Raw genomic sequence first — 20,083 nt, 5'->3', positions numbered from 1 at the left:
TTAATCGAACGCGACGCGACGCGACGCAACTATGTAACACTCGCGGACCGCACTCATAAATAAGAATACACTTTTAAATTAATAGCAATAAACTTTAATGGTAAACACAAACTCTAGAAACACAAATATCAGTTATCACTAATATCGATAAAAGACCGTTCAGCTTGTCACTGCGTATTCTTCGGCCTTTCTCTACTCAAAGATGCGTTGCGGCTCGCATTGTTTTTCGTGCAACTGTTGCTGCTGACGGCCCAGCAACTTCCAAATTTTCCATTCCTTCTCCGGATGTCATCATTCATAAAATTACGTTCTCCGTCCGCAAGATTTGATCCAGACTGTTCCGAACGAGCCCCCAAAATTTTTATCGTAAAAATTTCATTAATGCATTAAAATTACTTTCAAACCAATAAATTGCGCAATAAAAAATTTTATTTTCTATAGCAAAATGATATAAGTATTATCGACAATTTCAGTTCCTCTTAGATGAGGGCACTAACTCGTCGGAGTTCGGCCGTCAGTCCAGCAGTCCAGCATCCCCTCATCATATGAAACTTATTGTTAGTGTCGTTATAATAAAATTTATTATGAATTCTCGTCAAATTTTAAATGCAAGCAATTATATTATTTTATCCAAATACATTAATATTAAAGTAACATCAAAGAATTAGATCAACGTTTTACAAGATAAATTATTATTACAAATTATTTTTAATTTTTTTATTATTATTGGGATAAATGGGAAAATGTCTTCGAAAATTCTTAAATGTCATTTAAAACATATGACAAATAAACCTTATTAAAATGATTATTTGCTCATTAAACTTTTTGTTTGACAATTTATTACATACATTGTGCCAGTATAGAAATATCATACAAATCCGAAGATGCTTGAACGAATTACGAAATGTTAGATCTACGTATATTTTTTTTTTAATCATGTATACAAGAGAGCGGTGTGTAGGTTTTACACAAACACCCAAAAAGGCTAAATCGTGCGTACGTCTGTAGGCGGTTTTTATATCGTTGATTTTCTTTCTTTTTTCATGAAGTGAATAGCTGAAAAGTATTATATACGATTCGATAGACTCGCCAACACTCGTTAAATTTTGCACATTTTTTTAATTAAAAATACGCGACACATTTCTGAAAATTTTGTATAACGATTTTGAAATGCAACACAAACAAAAATTGCAAACATAATCGCAATATGCATTAACCAACGTTTAAATTTTTATTAACTTTTAAAACATTTAATTCTGGAAGATGATCATTTTATTCGAAATTGGAAATATACATGTAATAAAAGATACAATATTTTTGAAAAATTTAATAAGTTTAAAAAAGTACACACAAAGAGTCTAAAATATTTTTCGACACAATATTTGATTGAAATATACTTTGTGATAAAAGTTTTAAATTAAATTTTTTAAAGTTGAATTAGCGCCATCGACTTTTTAAAAAACAAAATTTTTCAGCGAAGAAAATATTCACTAAACGAAATAGTTGAGACATATAGCATAAGTATATTATGGTAATATAATATTTAATGTTTAAACGACTTTAAGACAAACACGGAATAAAGGTAAATTTAAAATTGAATACAATAATTCACTTCGTATATTTTTTCATAAATTCCATTGTAAGCCCTTAAAATCAGCCATTGATACTTTGCAATATTTGCTTTTATTTCTCTATTAAAATTTAATTATATTTCTTCTCTCCAATGTATTAGAGAATTGCTAATTTTATAACATAATGATCGGATGTGAGATAAAAATATATATTTTTTTAATAGAAATTAATTCGAAATTTAATTTCTGATAATATAATTTTTTATTCCTCCGATTGCAGCTCATAAAATACATTTGATTAAAATAAGTAGATAGAAATCGGGAGGAAAAAAAGAGAAATTAACAATTATAAAGCTGAATAAATCTTGCCTAAATGATTAAAGAAATTCATAATTTTACATTATATAATTAATTAAATTTTTTATCATTTAATTAGCCTGCTTCTCACAAGGCGACTTCAATTGCACGGTTCGTCAAAATGTAGCTTGCTGAATGTTATATCAAAGGAGCACCGCTCCCTTGTGCTTTTTCGGTAATTAAGCGTAATCATCCATCTTTTAAACCGAGACGTGTGTATCATATAAATACAGAGAATCGCCTTTCGTTTAAGCGTACAAACTTGAAAGATAATACACAATAATATATCGACGACGCGGCAACTTTCTCATCGAGGATGGATAAATAAATCGCGTCGCATGACAATACTTTCGCAAGCATATCTTTGCCATTGTGAAACTTAACATAACTGGAATAATGCGCAATCGTTAATATAAATTTACATATAACATATGTGCCTATATATATATATATATATATATATATATATTTATACATACATATATATATATACACATATATATATATATATATATATATATATATATATATATATATTGTATATATTCCACTATTCATATTCTACGCTACAACTTGCGCCTGAGTACATCATGGTTTAACATTGCTTAGATTTACAGCAATTAGCAACTATGTACAATGAATTATTCCAGTATTGGATGTCAGGATCACTTCTCTTTTCCTTATATACACGCAGTTAACGACATGTGTTAAAAACCGTTTTTCGGCAAAAGTTATTCGGCAAAATTAATGTTGTAATTTTAGTAATACCTATCGCGGCGAACTTTTTTTTATCGTGCTACTTAATCGGTATAAACGATAGATGTAATATATTATGTAGTAAAACAATGACAGGAATCGAAATAACTTAACAATTAGTCTGACGTGATAATTATCAATTTTATGCCAATCAAGCTGGACCATAGGATGTTTCTTTTACATTTAAACTTATATTAATTATATAAAATCATACATGGCCATGTATGATTTTATGTTAATTTTGTCTTGGGTAGTGATATATTAATTTCCTTCACACATTAAAATTGTTACAACTGAGAAGAAAATATTAGATATAATATTATGTGCGTAGATGTCAATTCGCGCGGTGGAATAACGTCTCAGATAACGATCACTATAAAAAAATGACTGTATGAACTGTCAGAAAGAATTGCCTAAGAATTTAAACACATTTTTGTTTAAATTTTCATATCTGGATGTCTGAAAATAATTTCAGACAATCTGTCATCAGAGTGGTTTTTCTAAAAATTCAGACAGTGTGTCTGAAGTTTCAGTCAATCATTTTTTACAGTGATATCATTATCTTTTTACGCTCATTTCCATATGTTTGAATCATGTCGTTTGCGAAGCATCTTTCTCTAAATCCCGACATGTCCCCTCCCGTCTCCGAGCCTGTTTGATTATCGTCGAAGAGTCGACGAGAGACACGAGGGAGTCCTTTGGTATCTGAAATTTGTCGCTGCAAGTATGATGTGCGTAAGTCGAGCGCGTTTCCGGTTCTATATCAGATCCGCCGCCGTTGCAAGCATCTCGCTGTTACGACGAGCATCACGACGAGGGTCGCTACGAAGGCGAAGGACGGCGAAGGGGTTGTTGTTGTTGTTGTTACTGCTTTGCATCCGTGACGCGCACGACACTATGGACTTCCCGTATCGTGGTGAAACGAGTCACTGTCACTCTCCACGTAAGTCACGAAGCTGTCGGTGCTATCGGGATGCTGGCCCATATCCGGTCCACCGCCGCCACCGGGATGATGAGGCCCTGGCGGCGGTAACGATCCACCCCCACCGTCACTCATCGGTCCCCCGAGCATTCCTGGGGGCGGTAATTGCGGCGGCGGGCCCCCGTGCAAGTCGTAGCCGTGCATCTACAATTATTACGTAACAATATTAGTTTCTCCGTTTTTCCTTTTTTTTTTTTTTTTTTCAAGTAAATTAAAAATATTTATGTACACTGTAAGAACATGAAATGAAATTTCAGACAAAGTATTTCAAGTTTTCTTATAGACACACTGACAGAATTTGCAGAAGAGTGTTTAAATTTTCAGAAGATTGTCTAAATTTATTTGACAGAATTTTCAGATCTGGGTGTCTGAAAAATAACTTTAAACAATCTGTTTGAATCATCAGAGTTATTTTTCTAAAAGTTCGAAAAAGTATCTGAATTTTCTGAATCTTCTAAAAAACTTAGATACTCTTTTTTTCTTTCAGAACTTTAAAAACAAAATAACTCTGATTAAAAAATAGATTGTCTGAAATTGCTTTCATACAATACCCAGATCTAAAAATTCAGAAAGAAATGTGTCTGAATTCTTAGTCAATTTCTTACAGTATTTTTTCTGAATCTAAATGTGAAAGTCTCTCGTATTTATTTTTAGGACATTTTTCTTTATCACTTTATCCGAACAGCGTTATCTTATGGTATTTCACTGGTTTCGATATTTTCACATATTTCGGCGATATATATGTATTTTACCTGGGACACCAAATGGTGGAAAGACGGCGCGTTGGGATCCAGTCGCTCCAAGTCCGTATGAAGGGCAAATTCCGAGAGCGCCTTCCACGGTGGCTGATAAGCCTGAACTTCCAACGGTGTTACGCCGATAGGACTTTCGTGTCTGACGGGGCTGCTGGCAACCATAGGAATGCCATGCATGCCAACGAAACCCAACTTACGTCCGTCCTGAAATAAAAAGTGCTTGGATCCATTAGATCATTTCGTCTCGTCATGTGCACTCGCTTATCCTATTTCATAACTTTTAAATGTGCCTCTCTCTCTTTTCATCTTCATAAAAATAAATTTCCAAATAATCTCATATTCTGCTGCAAAAAATAGTATATATTTAATTCGTCGAGCATCTAAGCTCCGGGATTTTATTCGCACCGACGTAATCCCTTTTCTGTCGCTATCGATATCATATAAATCTTTACCTTCTCTTGCATTTGCTGCTTCATAGCGATTGTCTTCTTCTTGTCTTTGCACCTCTTGTTCTGGAACCATACCCTGATAACGCGCGGACTCAGCCCGGTCATCTCGACAAGCTGCTCCTTCATGAGGGCGTCCGGACGCGGATTCGCGGCGTAGCAGGTCCTCAGGGTGTGCAGCTGCTTCTCGTTAAGGACGGTGCGTACCCGGGTCGGCTTGCCGTCGGACCCGCCACCGCTCTTGTGGCCACTCGAACCGCGAACGCCACCGACACCTGCCTTGTGCGATCCGCTCTCCGATCCGGAATCTGCAAACGCCAAGAGTTTATCATTTAATCCACTTTGATTTTAAACTTGAGCAAAATAACTCTTATATTTTTTATAAAATGTGTTTTTGGTATATGTGTCGAGATGTGTCATTTTCTATCTAAATTTTATCTCCTGCTATTTATACACTCGCGCACATTTCCACCAGCATCTTTCATTTAAAATATCCTCTCTTTCGAGTATTAATATAACAATTCATATTTGAAATACATAGCGTTTTGCTATGAGATTTCATTCTTTCATGATGTATTGCTAAATTTAAAACATTTTGAGATCTTGCACAAAATAATATTCTCGAAGAACTACAACACTTACAAAATATATTAAATATATTATAAAAAAAACAAGCTGTATTTAAGATACCGAGCCACCTACAGAAATATTCCCGCCAAACTAATTAGTTAATCTAATGGGTAGACTCGATGAAGAGATGCTGTCATTTTTATGATGGTGATAAACTGACGCGCAAATTACTCTGACTGCGAAATCATCAACTTAGAAATGATCGACAGAACTTTTTCACAAGTATTTCCACATCCTACACGGCAGGAGTAAATCGGGCATGCTTTTCCAAATGCTTCGTTAACGCTTTTTTCCGTCTATTCGGCAAAAGGCCCGAGCCTCCCATTTCGTCGACATTTATTCGTAAAAAAAAAAAAAAAAAAAAAAAATAAAGTCCGCGAAGTAGAAATATTTCGGACACGAGGATACGAAAGAAGGATATACGATTCCAGCTCATCCGCGGGACCACCTTCCCAACCGGTCTTGCAAAACGGCCGAGAGCATATGCGGCTAATGGGAGATCCGGATACTGGTCCAGCATGGCGGACGAGGAACGTGCAAAAGGTACCGACACTCGAATAACACACAACAGTCGAAAAGACAATATTTTCCACGAGCAAACGCGGATCCGTCGTGATTTCTCGATCGTCAAGCGACCTTGCGGGATCGCGGGAACGTCGCGAAACGTGAAATCGCGGCGATTGATTCGCAGTCGACGTAACGTTTTATTTATAAAACGTGGAAGCGGGTTTCGCGTATTTCCCCCCCCCCCCCCCCCGAAAAATATCGCGTTGTTTAATTTGTCCGTCTGGCTCACACTTTCTTTCAAATATATAATATGTAAAGATCTGTATAAAAAAAAAAAAAAAAAACACAGATGTTTCATCTTTGCTAATATAAAATATACACAAAAGGAAAATATTTTTATATAATTAATTAATTAATATTCTAAACTAGAAAAACATATTATTTTCTCTGTTTTCTCAATTTTTGATTATTATATTATCTCAAAATCATATACATTTTTACGAAATCTTTCTTAAATATCTTCATAAATAGTTTAAACTTTTTACCGTTGTATTTAATAACTTAACGATACGAGATATATCAAAGGCGAAATTTAAGACGGAAATAAAATAATTTCGCACGATTCAGTAAAATATATAGTTGCTTATCCTACACTACTTTTTAACCGAATCGACTCTATTGGGGTATCTTATTGTTGGACTACACCGGGATATTTAGACATCACGTGGTTCGAAATCTAGTAGGTCCGCTAGCAGGAAGACGCGGAAAGTCAAGAGCACACTACAGGAGAGAACAAACGAAATCCCAGTATTTCTGCGTCCTAACCAAATAGCGGTCGCAGTTGGCACAAGAAGGAACGAAACCCGCCGTTGACACAGCGGCATGGACGATAAGAAGAGCGAGAGTAAAAATGACTCTCTGGATTTTCGAAAAAAAACGATCGCATAGATCATATGACTATCGTATCGCGTGGATTTTTTCTCTCCATATGTGAAATGTGAGAGACGTGAAAGAGTGCCTTCACTCTAAGAAATTACTTAAAAATTCCGACATATTTTTCATACTAGATCTGTCAGTTTTAGAACTATGAAAAAATAATTTCAGACAATCTTAATCATCATGATTTTTCTGCATTCTTTCGAAGATGCTGTCTGAAAATCCGGACAGACACTCTGTGTCTGTAAGAAAACTTCAGATACTTCGTCTGCAGTTAATTTATTTATAATACAAAAATTTAGACATATTTTTGTCTGATTTTCAGATCTGGGTGTCTGAAAATATAAGTTCAGATAATCTATCTTAATCGTCAGTCATGTTTCTGAAAATTCGTATAGTCTGTAAGAAAACTTTGTTTTTGCAGTTATTTTATTATAAAATTAATCATGAGAGCAATTTTGAAAAAAAAAAAAAAAAAAAAAACTCGAAGTTGAGTTTCGTGCAGATTTTTAACTATCGCGCGAATTTTTTCTTATTCTTGAAAATGCGAAGATTGACTTTTGAGCTTATTAAAAAACATTTTAATGCAATATTAAAATACAATCGTGTTAAACTGCTTTTCTTATAATACAATCCGTATTTTAATAATCTTTTTTTAACGTTTCATATATAAATCGTGAAACATAATTTAAACAAAAATATCCATTGAAAGGCATAATAAATTTATATCGCTAGTAATTTTAATAGACAAAGTTCTAAAAAAAAATGCTATAAATAAATTATAAATCCTTTTTTCTATTCCGACGCTATAAAATAAAAATCTCACGATATCAGGAGGATTGCTAATTTTCACCGGTTGGAAGCAAATAGTTTATTAGGGTTTATTAATTATTCGAGGTTATACACACACGCAATATCTACCGAGTTATTAATAATTCGGTGACACACACACACACATATATACGATCGTCCCGCGGGATATCCGGCGCGCTAATAAAGAAGATAAGAATAAGAGGGAACAGATCGTGCGTAGTTATACGCGACAGTAGTTGGCAGGGTGGTGTTACATTTGACACCTCGGCAGCGTTCTAAAGACATATCGTCGGTCCACACTACCGTCGGCACGAGATGGTCCAATCTTTTTCGTGCGTATAAGGAACGAGATGTTTGCGCGCGCGCGCGAGACAATCTCATGACGAATCACAATGACAAATAGGACGCGCGCTGCTGCCCGCACACGAGTTATTTGTAGAAGGAATTAGTATATCGGGTAATTATATGCCGACACGTTTGTCGTTTGCATTTTGAAAGGCAGAGAGGTGAAGGGAAAGAGGGGGACATGAGAAAAAACGGTAGCCGATCATCACATGTACAATATGTACATGCCATGGTTTCTCTTTCCGTCTCTTGATTATTACATCATGTTAAAAAGCTTGCTTATCTTTTTTGCCTACACGATTATTTACAATTACAATTACAATTTACAATTAATAAAAAGGTTAAGCGAAAATTTGTCGATTCCGAATTAAAGATAATTAAAAAATTTGTGGAGAATTTCGATAATTTTATAATTTATCATTTTTAATTATTTATTTTTATATTTTATATTGTTTATGTAATTTAACCAAGCTGAAATTACAAAAACGAAGAAGATTGAAGATTAAGACTATTGTTCTTAGACACTTTTATTACAATGGAATAAAGTTGTTAAAACATTGTGAAAAGGATCAAAAGTTTTAATAAAAAAAAGTGTATGAGTCTAATAAAAGAATTTGCACAATAATTCTGTTTATATTTATTCACATATTAGTACTTTTATTTCTAGGCATAATTCTAGGTATATATGTATTTTTGACAAATTATTGCTATTTCAGTCCTGTTTTATATCAAAATATTCAAATTTTCAGATTTCTCTTACAATTAATGTAATAACAAAATTTATTATCATGAACAATGTACTGTCTTACCAAATGCGAACTTATTTTTAAATACTTATATATTTATACGATTTTCACTTCCTTTTGTATATAAAATAAAAATTAAAATATTTATTCCAATTTTTGAAGCATTAACACTAATCACATAAAAGAATTTATATAGAAATTGTAGAGAAATTATATTATCTTTATTTCTTGAAACCTATTGTCCTTAAATTATAACTCTCGCTTTTTTAAGTAATTATCATTATCTGTCAAGATTGCGTTTTTAACACCACAATACACAATTATGCTTTACAATGTAAAGTATTATATAATTTAAAATATCTCAGAACTCGAATAAATATCAACAGGTATGAATTATTAAATACCTGTTGACGTTCACTCGAATTCTAAGATATCGAAAGAGAAAGAATATCAATTTCGATCATTCACCGATTTTATTCACCGAGTCAAAACATATCTTGCGTTTTTTTTCGCGTTGTTTAGATTTAGTATTTGAATTTCCAACTCCTTGTGTGTTCGGTCGAGTTAATTCGCGCGACGGCAATTCAACCGGTCGGTCGGACATACGGATATTACACATGCCAGAGTTACAGGACATTAAGCCCGCGTAATCCTGATATAGCGTAGCGCGAGGGTAGTGGTCAAGCCCTTACCGGTCTTAAGGGCTTCAATTATCAACACCTAATTATACTTCTCCTGATCCTAACACAACATCACTGTTAGGAGAGTCCTTTGAGCTTATACCCTCGAGCGTGCACCCTTTTGCAAATTTGGTCTTTGTACACGGATATAGTGCTATGCCTCTCTGATAATCCACAGATATATCCCGACATGTTCATCAAAGTCGGAGACTGAATACAATTCTCGATAATATCATACCATTATCAAATCTTAATGGCAATCTTCAATTAAAGATAACACAATTCAAAAATAAGAAAGGGAATATTTGGAAGAGTGAATAACGCAATATATAATAAAGAAACGAGATGAAAGCAGAATATCTTCTTGAAATCTCACAAATTCTAAATTCAGAGCGTCTCTGCAGTACTTTTCGTCACTTTTCGTCACTTTTCGTCAAATTCAAATTCTCGAACTCTTCGAGAAAATTTACGAATATATATTTTTTTTCCAACTACACGATACTTTCATCGAGAGGCCCGTCCTAGAAAAAAGAGAATCTACAGGGTGTCCTGTAAGAAGTTGCTGAAACTAATCTAAGTCAGCTGTCATTTTTTAAACGAATATAGGGAGCAAGAAAAGTAAAATATCTTCTAATGGAGGATATTTAGCAGTTTTACATATGGACTAAAGAAAATCGGAGATATTTTTATCATTTAATAAATTTGTAATTTAATGAAATTTAATAAAATCGTTTATAAAAATGCCAAAACGACAATCTTATATATATATATTTTAAATGCGTACCATCAAAATTGAAGAAATCAAGTTTCTTTCGGAAAATATTTACGTAACAACTCTTTTGAGATTCATCACTCAAAAAAATGATCTTGCAACTTCAACAAAAATTTTCTAGGTGTAAAAAAGTCACTGAAACGGATAAATTATTAGCAAATACTGTGATACTGTATATATTTTGCACTTAATCAATTTAAATGACAGAGACAGAATTTATATCTGTATACTATTAGTGTAGTTTAGACAGAAAATTTTTCTGCGATGCCTATCTTTAAGGCCTATTGTCAAGGACAATTATATTTGTCATTAATATTTGGCAATGGGATCTAAATTTTCTAGAGGTATTGCTAGACTATTGCTGCCATAAATTCTAGACGTGACAAACAATATTCTAACAGATAGAAAAAGTAGCGATAAATTTTAATCGAAACATCTAGAAATCCATCTATATTAGGAAAATATTTTTTGAGTGATTGCTTTTCTCACAGCTCTGGTTAATTTTCTTATTATTTTGGATTGTCCAAAAATATAAATCATTAAAATTGCTGATATTTAGCATCTTTTATAAATGTTTATTAAACGATAAGAGCCCTAATACATGAACAAAAGTAGTATTTTTATTTGCATAATTATTATAAACAAATAAATAGTCAAAATTTGTGCAATTTTATGAAAACAATTCATTTTCTACTAAACTATTATTAATCTCGAAACGGCATTCAGATTCTTAGTCAGGACTTAAAATTTTTTAGAATTTTTTTGTTACATTATTTTTTTATAATCATTGAAATATATTAATATTGCCTAATGTGAATCCAACTAAATAGTTTGAATGTCTTTTATAATATATTATGATCTAGGATTGTTTGGAGTCACTAAATTTAAATCTAAGATCAAAATTTTTAAATTTCAAAATGATTAAGTTAGACTAAATGGCCATGGACTAAAATTTCAAAAACTTTTCTTCTGGATCTTAAAAATCTGATTTCACAGTCATTCGTCATCGACGATCTATAAAATCTTTAGGTATAAGGTTCGAAAAAAATTTCTAACACCAAAATTCTCAACTCTCAAAGAGTTAAAAGATATTTTATTTCTCCTGTTTCCTATATGTGGCATTTAAAAATGACAGCTGATTAATTTCGACAACTTCCCACGAGACACCTGAGATATCTTTTCCGAGAGAAAATGGCATCCTCACCTGACATTGAGCCGTCATTCGGGTGCAGATGATGATTGTTGTTCGTGAGGGAGGCGTTGTTGTTGTTCTCGCTTCCGGGTATACCGGCGGCCCCGGTGCAATGTTTCCCGCCTTCGAGGACGTCGTGATCGTGTCGACAGAAGAGACCGTCCTGTCTCAAAGCGAACTCGTCACCGGTCTCGAGCCGCCTCAAGCAAGCGCAGCATCGAAAACAGTCCACGTGAAAGATCTTGGTCTTCGCTCTCATCACGTAATCATTTTTGGTAAAACACTGGCTGCACTTGTCGCATTTCGTGCCGAATAACCTGCAATCAAAAATCAAATAGGGAGTTTAGCTTGCTATCGCGACACGAGTCCATGCGAGAGAGAAGAAGAGAGATTGCGAATTGTTTTTCAACCTCTCTTGAGAAATTTCATTAAAGAATCTAATACACTATTTTATTGAAGAATCTTAATACAACGATTGAGAATATTCACAGCGATATCAATCTATTACATAAACTCCGACATTAATTCTTCCATTATTTATTTCATTTTAGTATTTTTATGCTCTCTCTTTCTATTCATCTTCTGTCTCGCAAGGCTATAAATATATTCGGTTAGCAAAATAAAAAACCTTGTTCTAAATTCGATAGATACAAAATGGGCAAACATAAATCGGGACCGAAGTGACTTTTATTGTCGCGTCGTGTATTTATTTCTGCGTACAATAACATTGTGCGCGCGCGCATTTTTTTTTTTTAATAAATAAAAATGGAATAAATAAACTTACATATATACAGTATATGTGTACGAACGCGCGTTTGTATGCGCGACGCGAGGTACGTATAATGAAATGTCCGATATACATACATCGCTGGAATTGGAAAAGTACAGCGCTACTGTTCGCGGCTACCGTAATGCGAGCGAAATTGATGGCGTTGTAACGCGCTGGGATTAATGGTCCGCCGGTGCGCGGAATTAATTGACGACGATCCGCGCGGTGATGTAATAGACATTTCTATTGTTATCGTTGTCGCGCCGCTTATTTTTCAAAGTCGATAATCGAAACTTTCTCTCCACGTGCGTACTGTCTATTCTTACGAGTCTAACGTAATGGAAACGAAACTTTTGTCGTCGGAACGGAAGATAATTAAATTGACTGTTTACACAATAGATCGATATATGTAATAGATATAATTGATATGGGCGTTTCGGACGTGAACAACTCGTAAAAAAAACTACATCTTCAAAGTGTCTATTCCCTGGAAAAATATGGAAAACTTCTCAGAAATTTTTTGTACTTATTGTTAGAAAAATCAGGGAACTCTCGTGGAATTTTATTCGGGTTCAAAGAATTTTTTTAATTCTCTTTTTGACAAGTTTGCTCTTATGTTGTGAACAGCAAGCCAAGCAAATATGCGTTTAAAATGCATTATAAATACATGTAAATTTAATTCATTTTAACAAAATATTGAATATGCAATACATATTCTTTGTAATTTTTATGAGAAAAAAATAAAAGTTATTCAGAGCTTTTTCAGTATATTTACAAATCTAGCACTTGAAACTATATTTTTCCTTCGTATTAATGAAAAATATAAAAAACGCACGCAATAAAATTTTAAAAAGTTTTAGAAAGTTATATCAAAAATCTTTAAAATATTCTCTTTACCAGGAAATTTTTAAAGAATTTTTTCAAGATTAAGTTTAGACGAGATTTAAGTAGACATTCTGAATCTCACAAAAGATTCAAAATCTGTTCGACATAAACTTTGATAACAGTTCAACAAAAAGTAACACAAAAAAAATAAAATATATTGAAATAACTATTTTTGTCAGATTTTTCAAAATACTGAAATAAATTGGAATAATTTAGAAGAAGTCATATTCAGCATAAAAATAGAAAGTGATTGTTATCTTTCTTGTGTGTGTGTGTTTTTTTTAATTGTGTAAGGATTTAGTGTTGAAGTTTGCAAAAAACAAAAGTATTCAGTAGCCCTCATTAAATAATGTAATTTTAATTGACTATTGATTAATTCGTTAATTGAATCTCTTCTCTCTAATAAAATATATAAAATAAATTAAAAAATAACTGAAATTGATCAATTTTTCAATAAAGTCAACGTTAATTAAATCGACGATTAATTCGAAAACGTTAAACGTACACAGGCAATTGAAGCAATATATCACAAGTAACATTCAGTCTTTGAATAGTAATTATAATGCTGGAAATTATTTATTAAAAAGGTTTATAATATTAAAAAAAAAAAAAACAAAACTCTAGGTGATTAATCTAGAATAAATATATTGTTTGTTTAAAAATAAGTAAAGTTTTTATATGAGTTTTTCAGAAGGACGTTTAATTTAAATCGTTGAATTACTCGCGAGTAATTATGCTTTCAAATTCGTAATTCTACTGTAAAGATTTAGTTTTCGCTCGACTTTACATCGTCGTGTCTAGATGTCTTTCACACCGGCATCGTCGGAAATGAACGCATTCGCGAAGAAAAAGAGCTCATTAATCAAATATTAAGATCCCTGATATGTTCTGCGAACACATTTTAATTTAGAAACATATCGCACTGTAATAAAAAAACAATCTTAATATTTGACTACGCGTACATGCGTAATTGCTAATATATTTGTAAAAAACGGACACGCTATTCTCGCGCGCGCGAGTCGGAGATGGTTGATGGGAACACCCAGCGGGACGCATGCGAGGAGGAAGTTACTTTGGTAATTTGGACTTTTAAACGAAAGCGCGACAGCGAAATAACAAACGGCCGTCATCGAGCTGTCGCTCGAATCCGCGGGCCGGATGTGTCAGTCTTTCTCTTCGAGTACGGTGACGTCCTGACGTTCGACGGATCGGCGCAAATAAACCGGCTGCCCCGGCGGAGAAAAATATTTGGTCCAGATCTCTCGGATTCGTGCCGATGGGTTATTCGGCGGCATTAACATCGTAAACGAAAAAAGAAAGATCTCCACGCGCGCGCGAGAAATATTGCGTCTTTTCATTTTTCCAGTGCTCCACCCCGTCGTACAAAAGTAACGTAATAGCCAGATGGGTGCATTAGCTTTAATGAACTTAACAGCATCGATACTCTGTACAACGTATATAAACTTCATTTAATTAACGATCTTAAATATAGATATTAAATGCAGGCAATTGTGAGGGAATATATCATAAGTAACATTCAACCTCTGAATTGTAATCACAATGCTGGAAATTATTTATTGAGAAAGCTTATAATATTTAAAAAACGAAATTCTAGATAATTTGAAATAAATATATTGTTTCTTCTGTTTAAAAATAAGTAAAATTATTATACAATATTTTCTGACAAAATGATTTACAGATTAAATATATATTATCTATACGATATCTTTTCTTCGGAAATATATAGATATTTTTAAAGAATATATCATATAGATAATATATATTTAATCACTGAACCTTTTTGTCAAAATATTTTATAAAAACTTTATTTATTTTTAAATAAAAGAAATATATTTATTTCAGATTAATAATCTAGAATTTTATGTTTTTTAATTATAATATTATCTTTCTCAATAAATAATTTCCAGCATTGTGATTGCAATTAAGTAGGTACGTTTAATATTTCCTAAATTGTCAATTTAATCAATGTTTACTTTATTGGAAATGGATTAATTTCAGTCATTTTTAAATGTTATTTATTTTATATATATCTTGCTTAAAAATTCAATCAGCGATTGAAGTTGATTAATAGTCTCATATTAACTTATACTTTCATATTAATTTAATTTAATATTAATTTAATAATATATAACATCTACATCTATACTTTAAACAATTTATATTTTTCTTTCCATCATAACTCAAAATTATATTAATAACGGCTTTTATAATCCCTCATTCCACAAATATAGAATAAAAGATAGCGTTGCCAGTAATATAAGAGTTGTAGAATCGATTTCGATAATTGATTCAATCGTAAGCTCGTTATATCAAGGTATTTTTGTCGTATCAATCGGAAAGAATAGAAAGTCAATAATTGAATAGATTATTGCCATTATCAAACAAATCGTTAATTTGATCTCTAGAAAACAAGTCTGGAGAATTTCGCGATACAAACGTAAGCATTATTTTGAAAATAAAGAAAAGATAGAGCAAATGACAGTTTAACAAATAGAAAATTCCGTTATTTATTTATAGTCGCAGGAAAATTCTGTCTAATCTTCTCTCGACATACAATATACATAACTCCGTATTAAAGCGACGACATCATTTATATTCTTTAAATTTTATCCGCGCTATCTTCGCGATGGATTTTAAAAGAACATGGAGTTTTGGAGTTTTCTCTTTAGGTCGATGCAATTATCGCGAACGGTTCAACCGTTTTGATCGCGGAACGTCAATAAATAACGTCAGCGGCCGAGTCGCGGAGGTCGGAGAGACGTCGATCAATGCTTGTCACGAATCGCTTGCGGCCTCGTCGCGTTACTCTCGCGAGCTTAAATCGAGTTTTTCGCTTGTGCGAATTGCGTGCGCGCGCCTTTTTTTTCTTTTATTTTTTTTATTTTTTTTTTTTTGCACGCGCCAGCGCACGCAACGCAATGTGACAGTGACGGTTGCGTACAGTAGTGCGTGTATTGTATATCGCACATATCTCTCTCTCTCTCTCTCTCTCTCCGTCTCTCTTCTACGTCGTACACCTCGGATAAAAATACTTCTTTCCCGACCTCGCGTCGCCGCCCAATCTGCCACTCGGCCCTTTTTTTTTCTCCTCCCTTTTCTTTTCACTCGCCTCGTGATCCCGTGCGTTCGCAAATGCGTATCGGAAAGAGCGTATCGCGTGTCGCCCGGGAATGTAGCGGCCGCGCTGACAAGAGGCACGGTTTTGCATTAATTACCATATTGCACCGCGATCGCGCCGAGACCTTCCTTCTCTCTCTCTTTCGAGTACCTCTTGTTTCGTACCTCGTCGAGGAATTCGTTCGTTAAGGAGCGACACTTAACCCTTGGACGGTACTCGTTTGACGTTTCTACGTCTCAGGAGCGGGTTTCGGCCTCGTACACAGAAAACAAAAATTAATATCAAGTTGAAACTTATATACTTCAATTAACGCGATATGTAAGCAACAATGTATAAGCTTTTTCTACAAAGATTTGATTAATTTAATTTTAAATTTCGACAACATTATAATTTTATTTTAATATTATAGTAGTATGTTACACGGTAAAAAAGATTTTGTATTTTTGTTGAAATTTTCTTGTGTAGAAATTTTTGTGTCAAATTTTTAACATACTCTTATGTTAATATAACATACTGTCGTTATATTATTTTAACTTTTCTGTATTGAGTTAATATTCACCGTTTCTAAGAGTTAAAACAACGCAATTAACGAGTAAATCTTACACTAATTCACATTTTTGTGTTAATTTTTTACATATTATTTGTGTTATTTGTTTACATATTTGCCTTCTGTTAAATTAACATTGAAATTAGAGTGGATAAATTGGGACACGAGAAATGTGTTAAATTTAACACAAAATTTTTTACTGTGTACACAAGAATATAATATTATCTTAATTTTATTATAATAATTTTGTGGTTTAAAAATATTGTCCATCCAACATTTTTTTTTTCTTTATTCATGAAAATTATTCTTAAATAATAAGAATATATTTTTTCGATAGAGAACTGAGGTATATTAAATACACGGTAAAAAACGTTTTGTATTTTTGTTGAAATTTTCTTGTGTAGAAATTTTTGTGTTAAATTCTTAACATACTCTTATGTTAATATAATATACTGTCGTTATGTTATTTTAACTTTTCTTGAGTTAATATTCACTGTTTCTAAGAGTTAAAACAACGCAATTAACGAGTAAATCTTACACACTAATTCACATTTTTGTGTTAATTTTTTTACATATTATTTGTGTTATTTGTTTACATATTTGCCTTCTGTTAAATTAACATTGAAATTAGAGTGAATAAATTGGGACACGAGAAATGTATTAAATTTAACAGAAAATTTTTTACCACGTATCTTCAACCAAGCGCGATTTATATTTATTTAACGCTATATAATTATATGTCAAAAATAAAGCTATGCTTAAAACAAGAATTAATTTGTTCTTCTGTGTACGAGAAACAAATCGCGCAGCGATCGAATTATAAAAAAATAATCAAAATTATTCTACAAAAACAGCATTTTCGCCGGTTTTTCAACCAAGACGATAAATCGCGTCGAAATTCGATCAAATCACGACTTTTCTCCACCGTCGAAGGTGAGAAATATCCTATTTCTTTTTCTTCGGCAACACAAACGCAGTTGAACAACGTGTTTAAAGGAGATCGCAGGTCCTTTTCCTTGTCCGAACTTCTCTGTGCTAGAAGCTCTTTCGAAGAAAGAACGTCGTCGACGTGACTCACCTAACGTAATCGCGCTTGCAGTAGGTCTTGCCGTCTCGCACGAAACAGGTGCACTTTTCATCCAGAAACTGTTGACACTCAGCACACTTCAAACATGCTGCGTGCCATTCCAGATTAGGTGCCACCCTCAAGATCCACTGATCGTGGATTCGGCCGCCGCAGCCGACGCAGAGCGAACTTCTACCTTCTGAAACACAAACAGTGTGTTTTAAGAGAGAGAGAGAGAGAAAGCGAGAGAAATAGATTATTTACATTATTACATTACTTTTTAAAGTCTTATTATTTTTACGCATCCAGATTGTATTGCTTTGTAGAAAATGCATGCAGAATATAGGAGCAAAAATTTGAAGGATCTGATATATGTATATCTGATGCTTTAATTAATCTCATGATAACATGATAAAATAATAACTTCGTTTGCGGCGAAAATACAAAAATAGGTTCACGTCTCGCCATATTTGATATGCGCATAATGACAAAATTAAAACATGACCGAAGCTGCGTGCACGATCGATCGATCTTATCAATCGTAAAGACCGCTTGTTGGTTACATATTAGCCACGAAAATAGCGATTAATATTTGTGTCGACGGAGCCGCCGACAAACGAAAATAATCGATACGTCGATCTCTATTACGGTGTGGCAAAAATGACGAAACGGTATGTCGATTGTCGATTACGCGGATCAAGCTTACGTAATGTACCAAAGATGTATACGGAAAATTTTTTTTTAATTTATATATTATATGTTGAATTTTGGTTGTGTTCTTTTTATATCTCTTGCGTTTTTTTATCTCTTAAATTTCTTAAACATATATCTATCTTATGCATAACTTAAATTTTTCTTAAAGATATACATATCTATCTTATCCTTAACTTAAATTTTTCTTAAAGATATACATATATATCTTATGCATAACTTAAAATATATATATATCTTATACGTAACTATAACGATAAAAGATAAAAAAAAATACCTAACAATACAATGAGTGAAAGGACGTGATAAGAAAAAATTATTATGAAAAATCAATGTAATTTTTTTTTTTTTTGTGCTTAAAATAAATAGAATTTTTTTTTCTCTCGCTACGCCTTTGAATCGTATGACGATGCCGCGCCTTTCAAAGAGTCATACGAGTGGGTTATCGAAAAAAGATAATCGTCAAGCACTACCCGAGGAATTTTGTTGTAAATTTATCGAATCTACAAAGCGGATTAGTATTTCAATTAGCGCAACATATAGTCTTTTAATGTGAGATGCGTTTTAATCGGACTCTACTATTAAATAGTCACACAAATTATATTCATATAAATCATGAAAGAATATTCTTGGGCATTTAAAAGGGTGTGCATATGATTTTGAGATATTACATTATTTTGAAGTTAATGTAACATTTTCTTCGTTTTTATCTCTTCAGTGTTTCAATACAAATAAAAATTTCGGAGTTTAATTATTTTCAACGGGTTAATTAAAAACGACCTGACTAGCCAAAATTATTCAATTTATTTACACGACGTTTCGACCATATGGTTGTGGTCCTTTTCAAGTGTAAACGTAAATTAAGAAAGAGAAGAAAGAATCCAATGGGACATGTTTAAAGGTAGAACTTAATGATGGAATAATTAAATATGTCACTTAGTTAAAAACAATGGTTATTAATTTTGAGATGAACACAAACAAGGAGACACGTCATGTCAGCATGAGTTTTTAAACGAAACTGAGTTCATCTCAAAATTAATAACCATTGTTTTTAACTAAGTGACATATTTAATTATTCCATCATTAAGTTCTACCTTTAAACATGTCCCATTGGATTCTTTCTTCTCTTTCTTAATTTACGTTTACACTTGAAAAAAAAAAAAAAAAAAAAAAGGACCACAACCATATGGTCGAAACGTCGTGTAAATAAATTGAATAATTTTGGCTAGTCAGGTCGTTTTTAATTAACCCGTTGTTTATAATTAAATACTAGCGACTTTAATAACTTATAATTTTTTAATTATTTTGTTTCCTACTCTATTATATCGGAAACTTAAATGGATGAGTTTTTTAACATCTTGAACAATCGCGCATATTATTTAACCGTAATTTTAGGAGAAACCTGCTTCATGATGCATCGAAAATCATTCTGGAAAAGCTTCTCATAATATTGCGTACATTTTAGCAAAATGTAATTA

At 32.8% G+C, this 20,083-nt stretch overlaps 1 protein-coding gene across 2 annotated transcripts in view; it reads right to left on the bottom strand.

Annotated features, from left to right (window-relative positions):
* Positions 1-2,456: 2,456 nt before the first annotated feature.
* The window catches only part of Tup (LIM1_Isl and LIM2_Isl domain-containing protein tup), a 38,911-nt gene continuing 21,284 nt past the window's right edge, over positions 2,457-20,083 (bottom strand). The window contains exons 2-6 of one of the 2 annotated variants that reach the window (XM_072895854.1): positions 17,907-18,093; positions 11,501-11,805; positions 4,874-5,175; positions 4,419-4,640; positions 2,457-3,810 (exon numbers count right to left, since the gene is read on the bottom strand). In XM_072895854.1, the coding sequence (XP_072751955.1) occupies positions 3,580-3,810; positions 4,419-4,640; positions 4,874-5,175; positions 11,501-11,805; positions 17,907-18,093 (1,247 nt within the window). In that variant the 3' untranslated portion in view covers positions 2,457-3,579. The remainder of the gene's footprint in view (positions 3,811-4,418; positions 4,641-4,873; positions 5,176-11,500; positions 11,806-17,906; positions 18,094-20,083) is intronic. The other variant, XM_072895855.1, reaches the window with a different exon arrangement.

The sequence above is a fragment of the Anoplolepis gracilipes genome, chromosome 7 (assembly GCF_047496725.1).
Source record: "Anoplolepis gracilipes chromosome 7, ASM4749672v1, whole genome shotgun sequence".
NCBI lineage: Eukaryota > Metazoa > Arthropoda > Insecta > Hymenoptera > Formicidae > Anoplolepis > Anoplolepis gracilipes.
The sequence above is the reverse complement of the archived record's forward strand: the minus strand, read 5'-3'. Positions and strand labels throughout refer to the sequence as shown.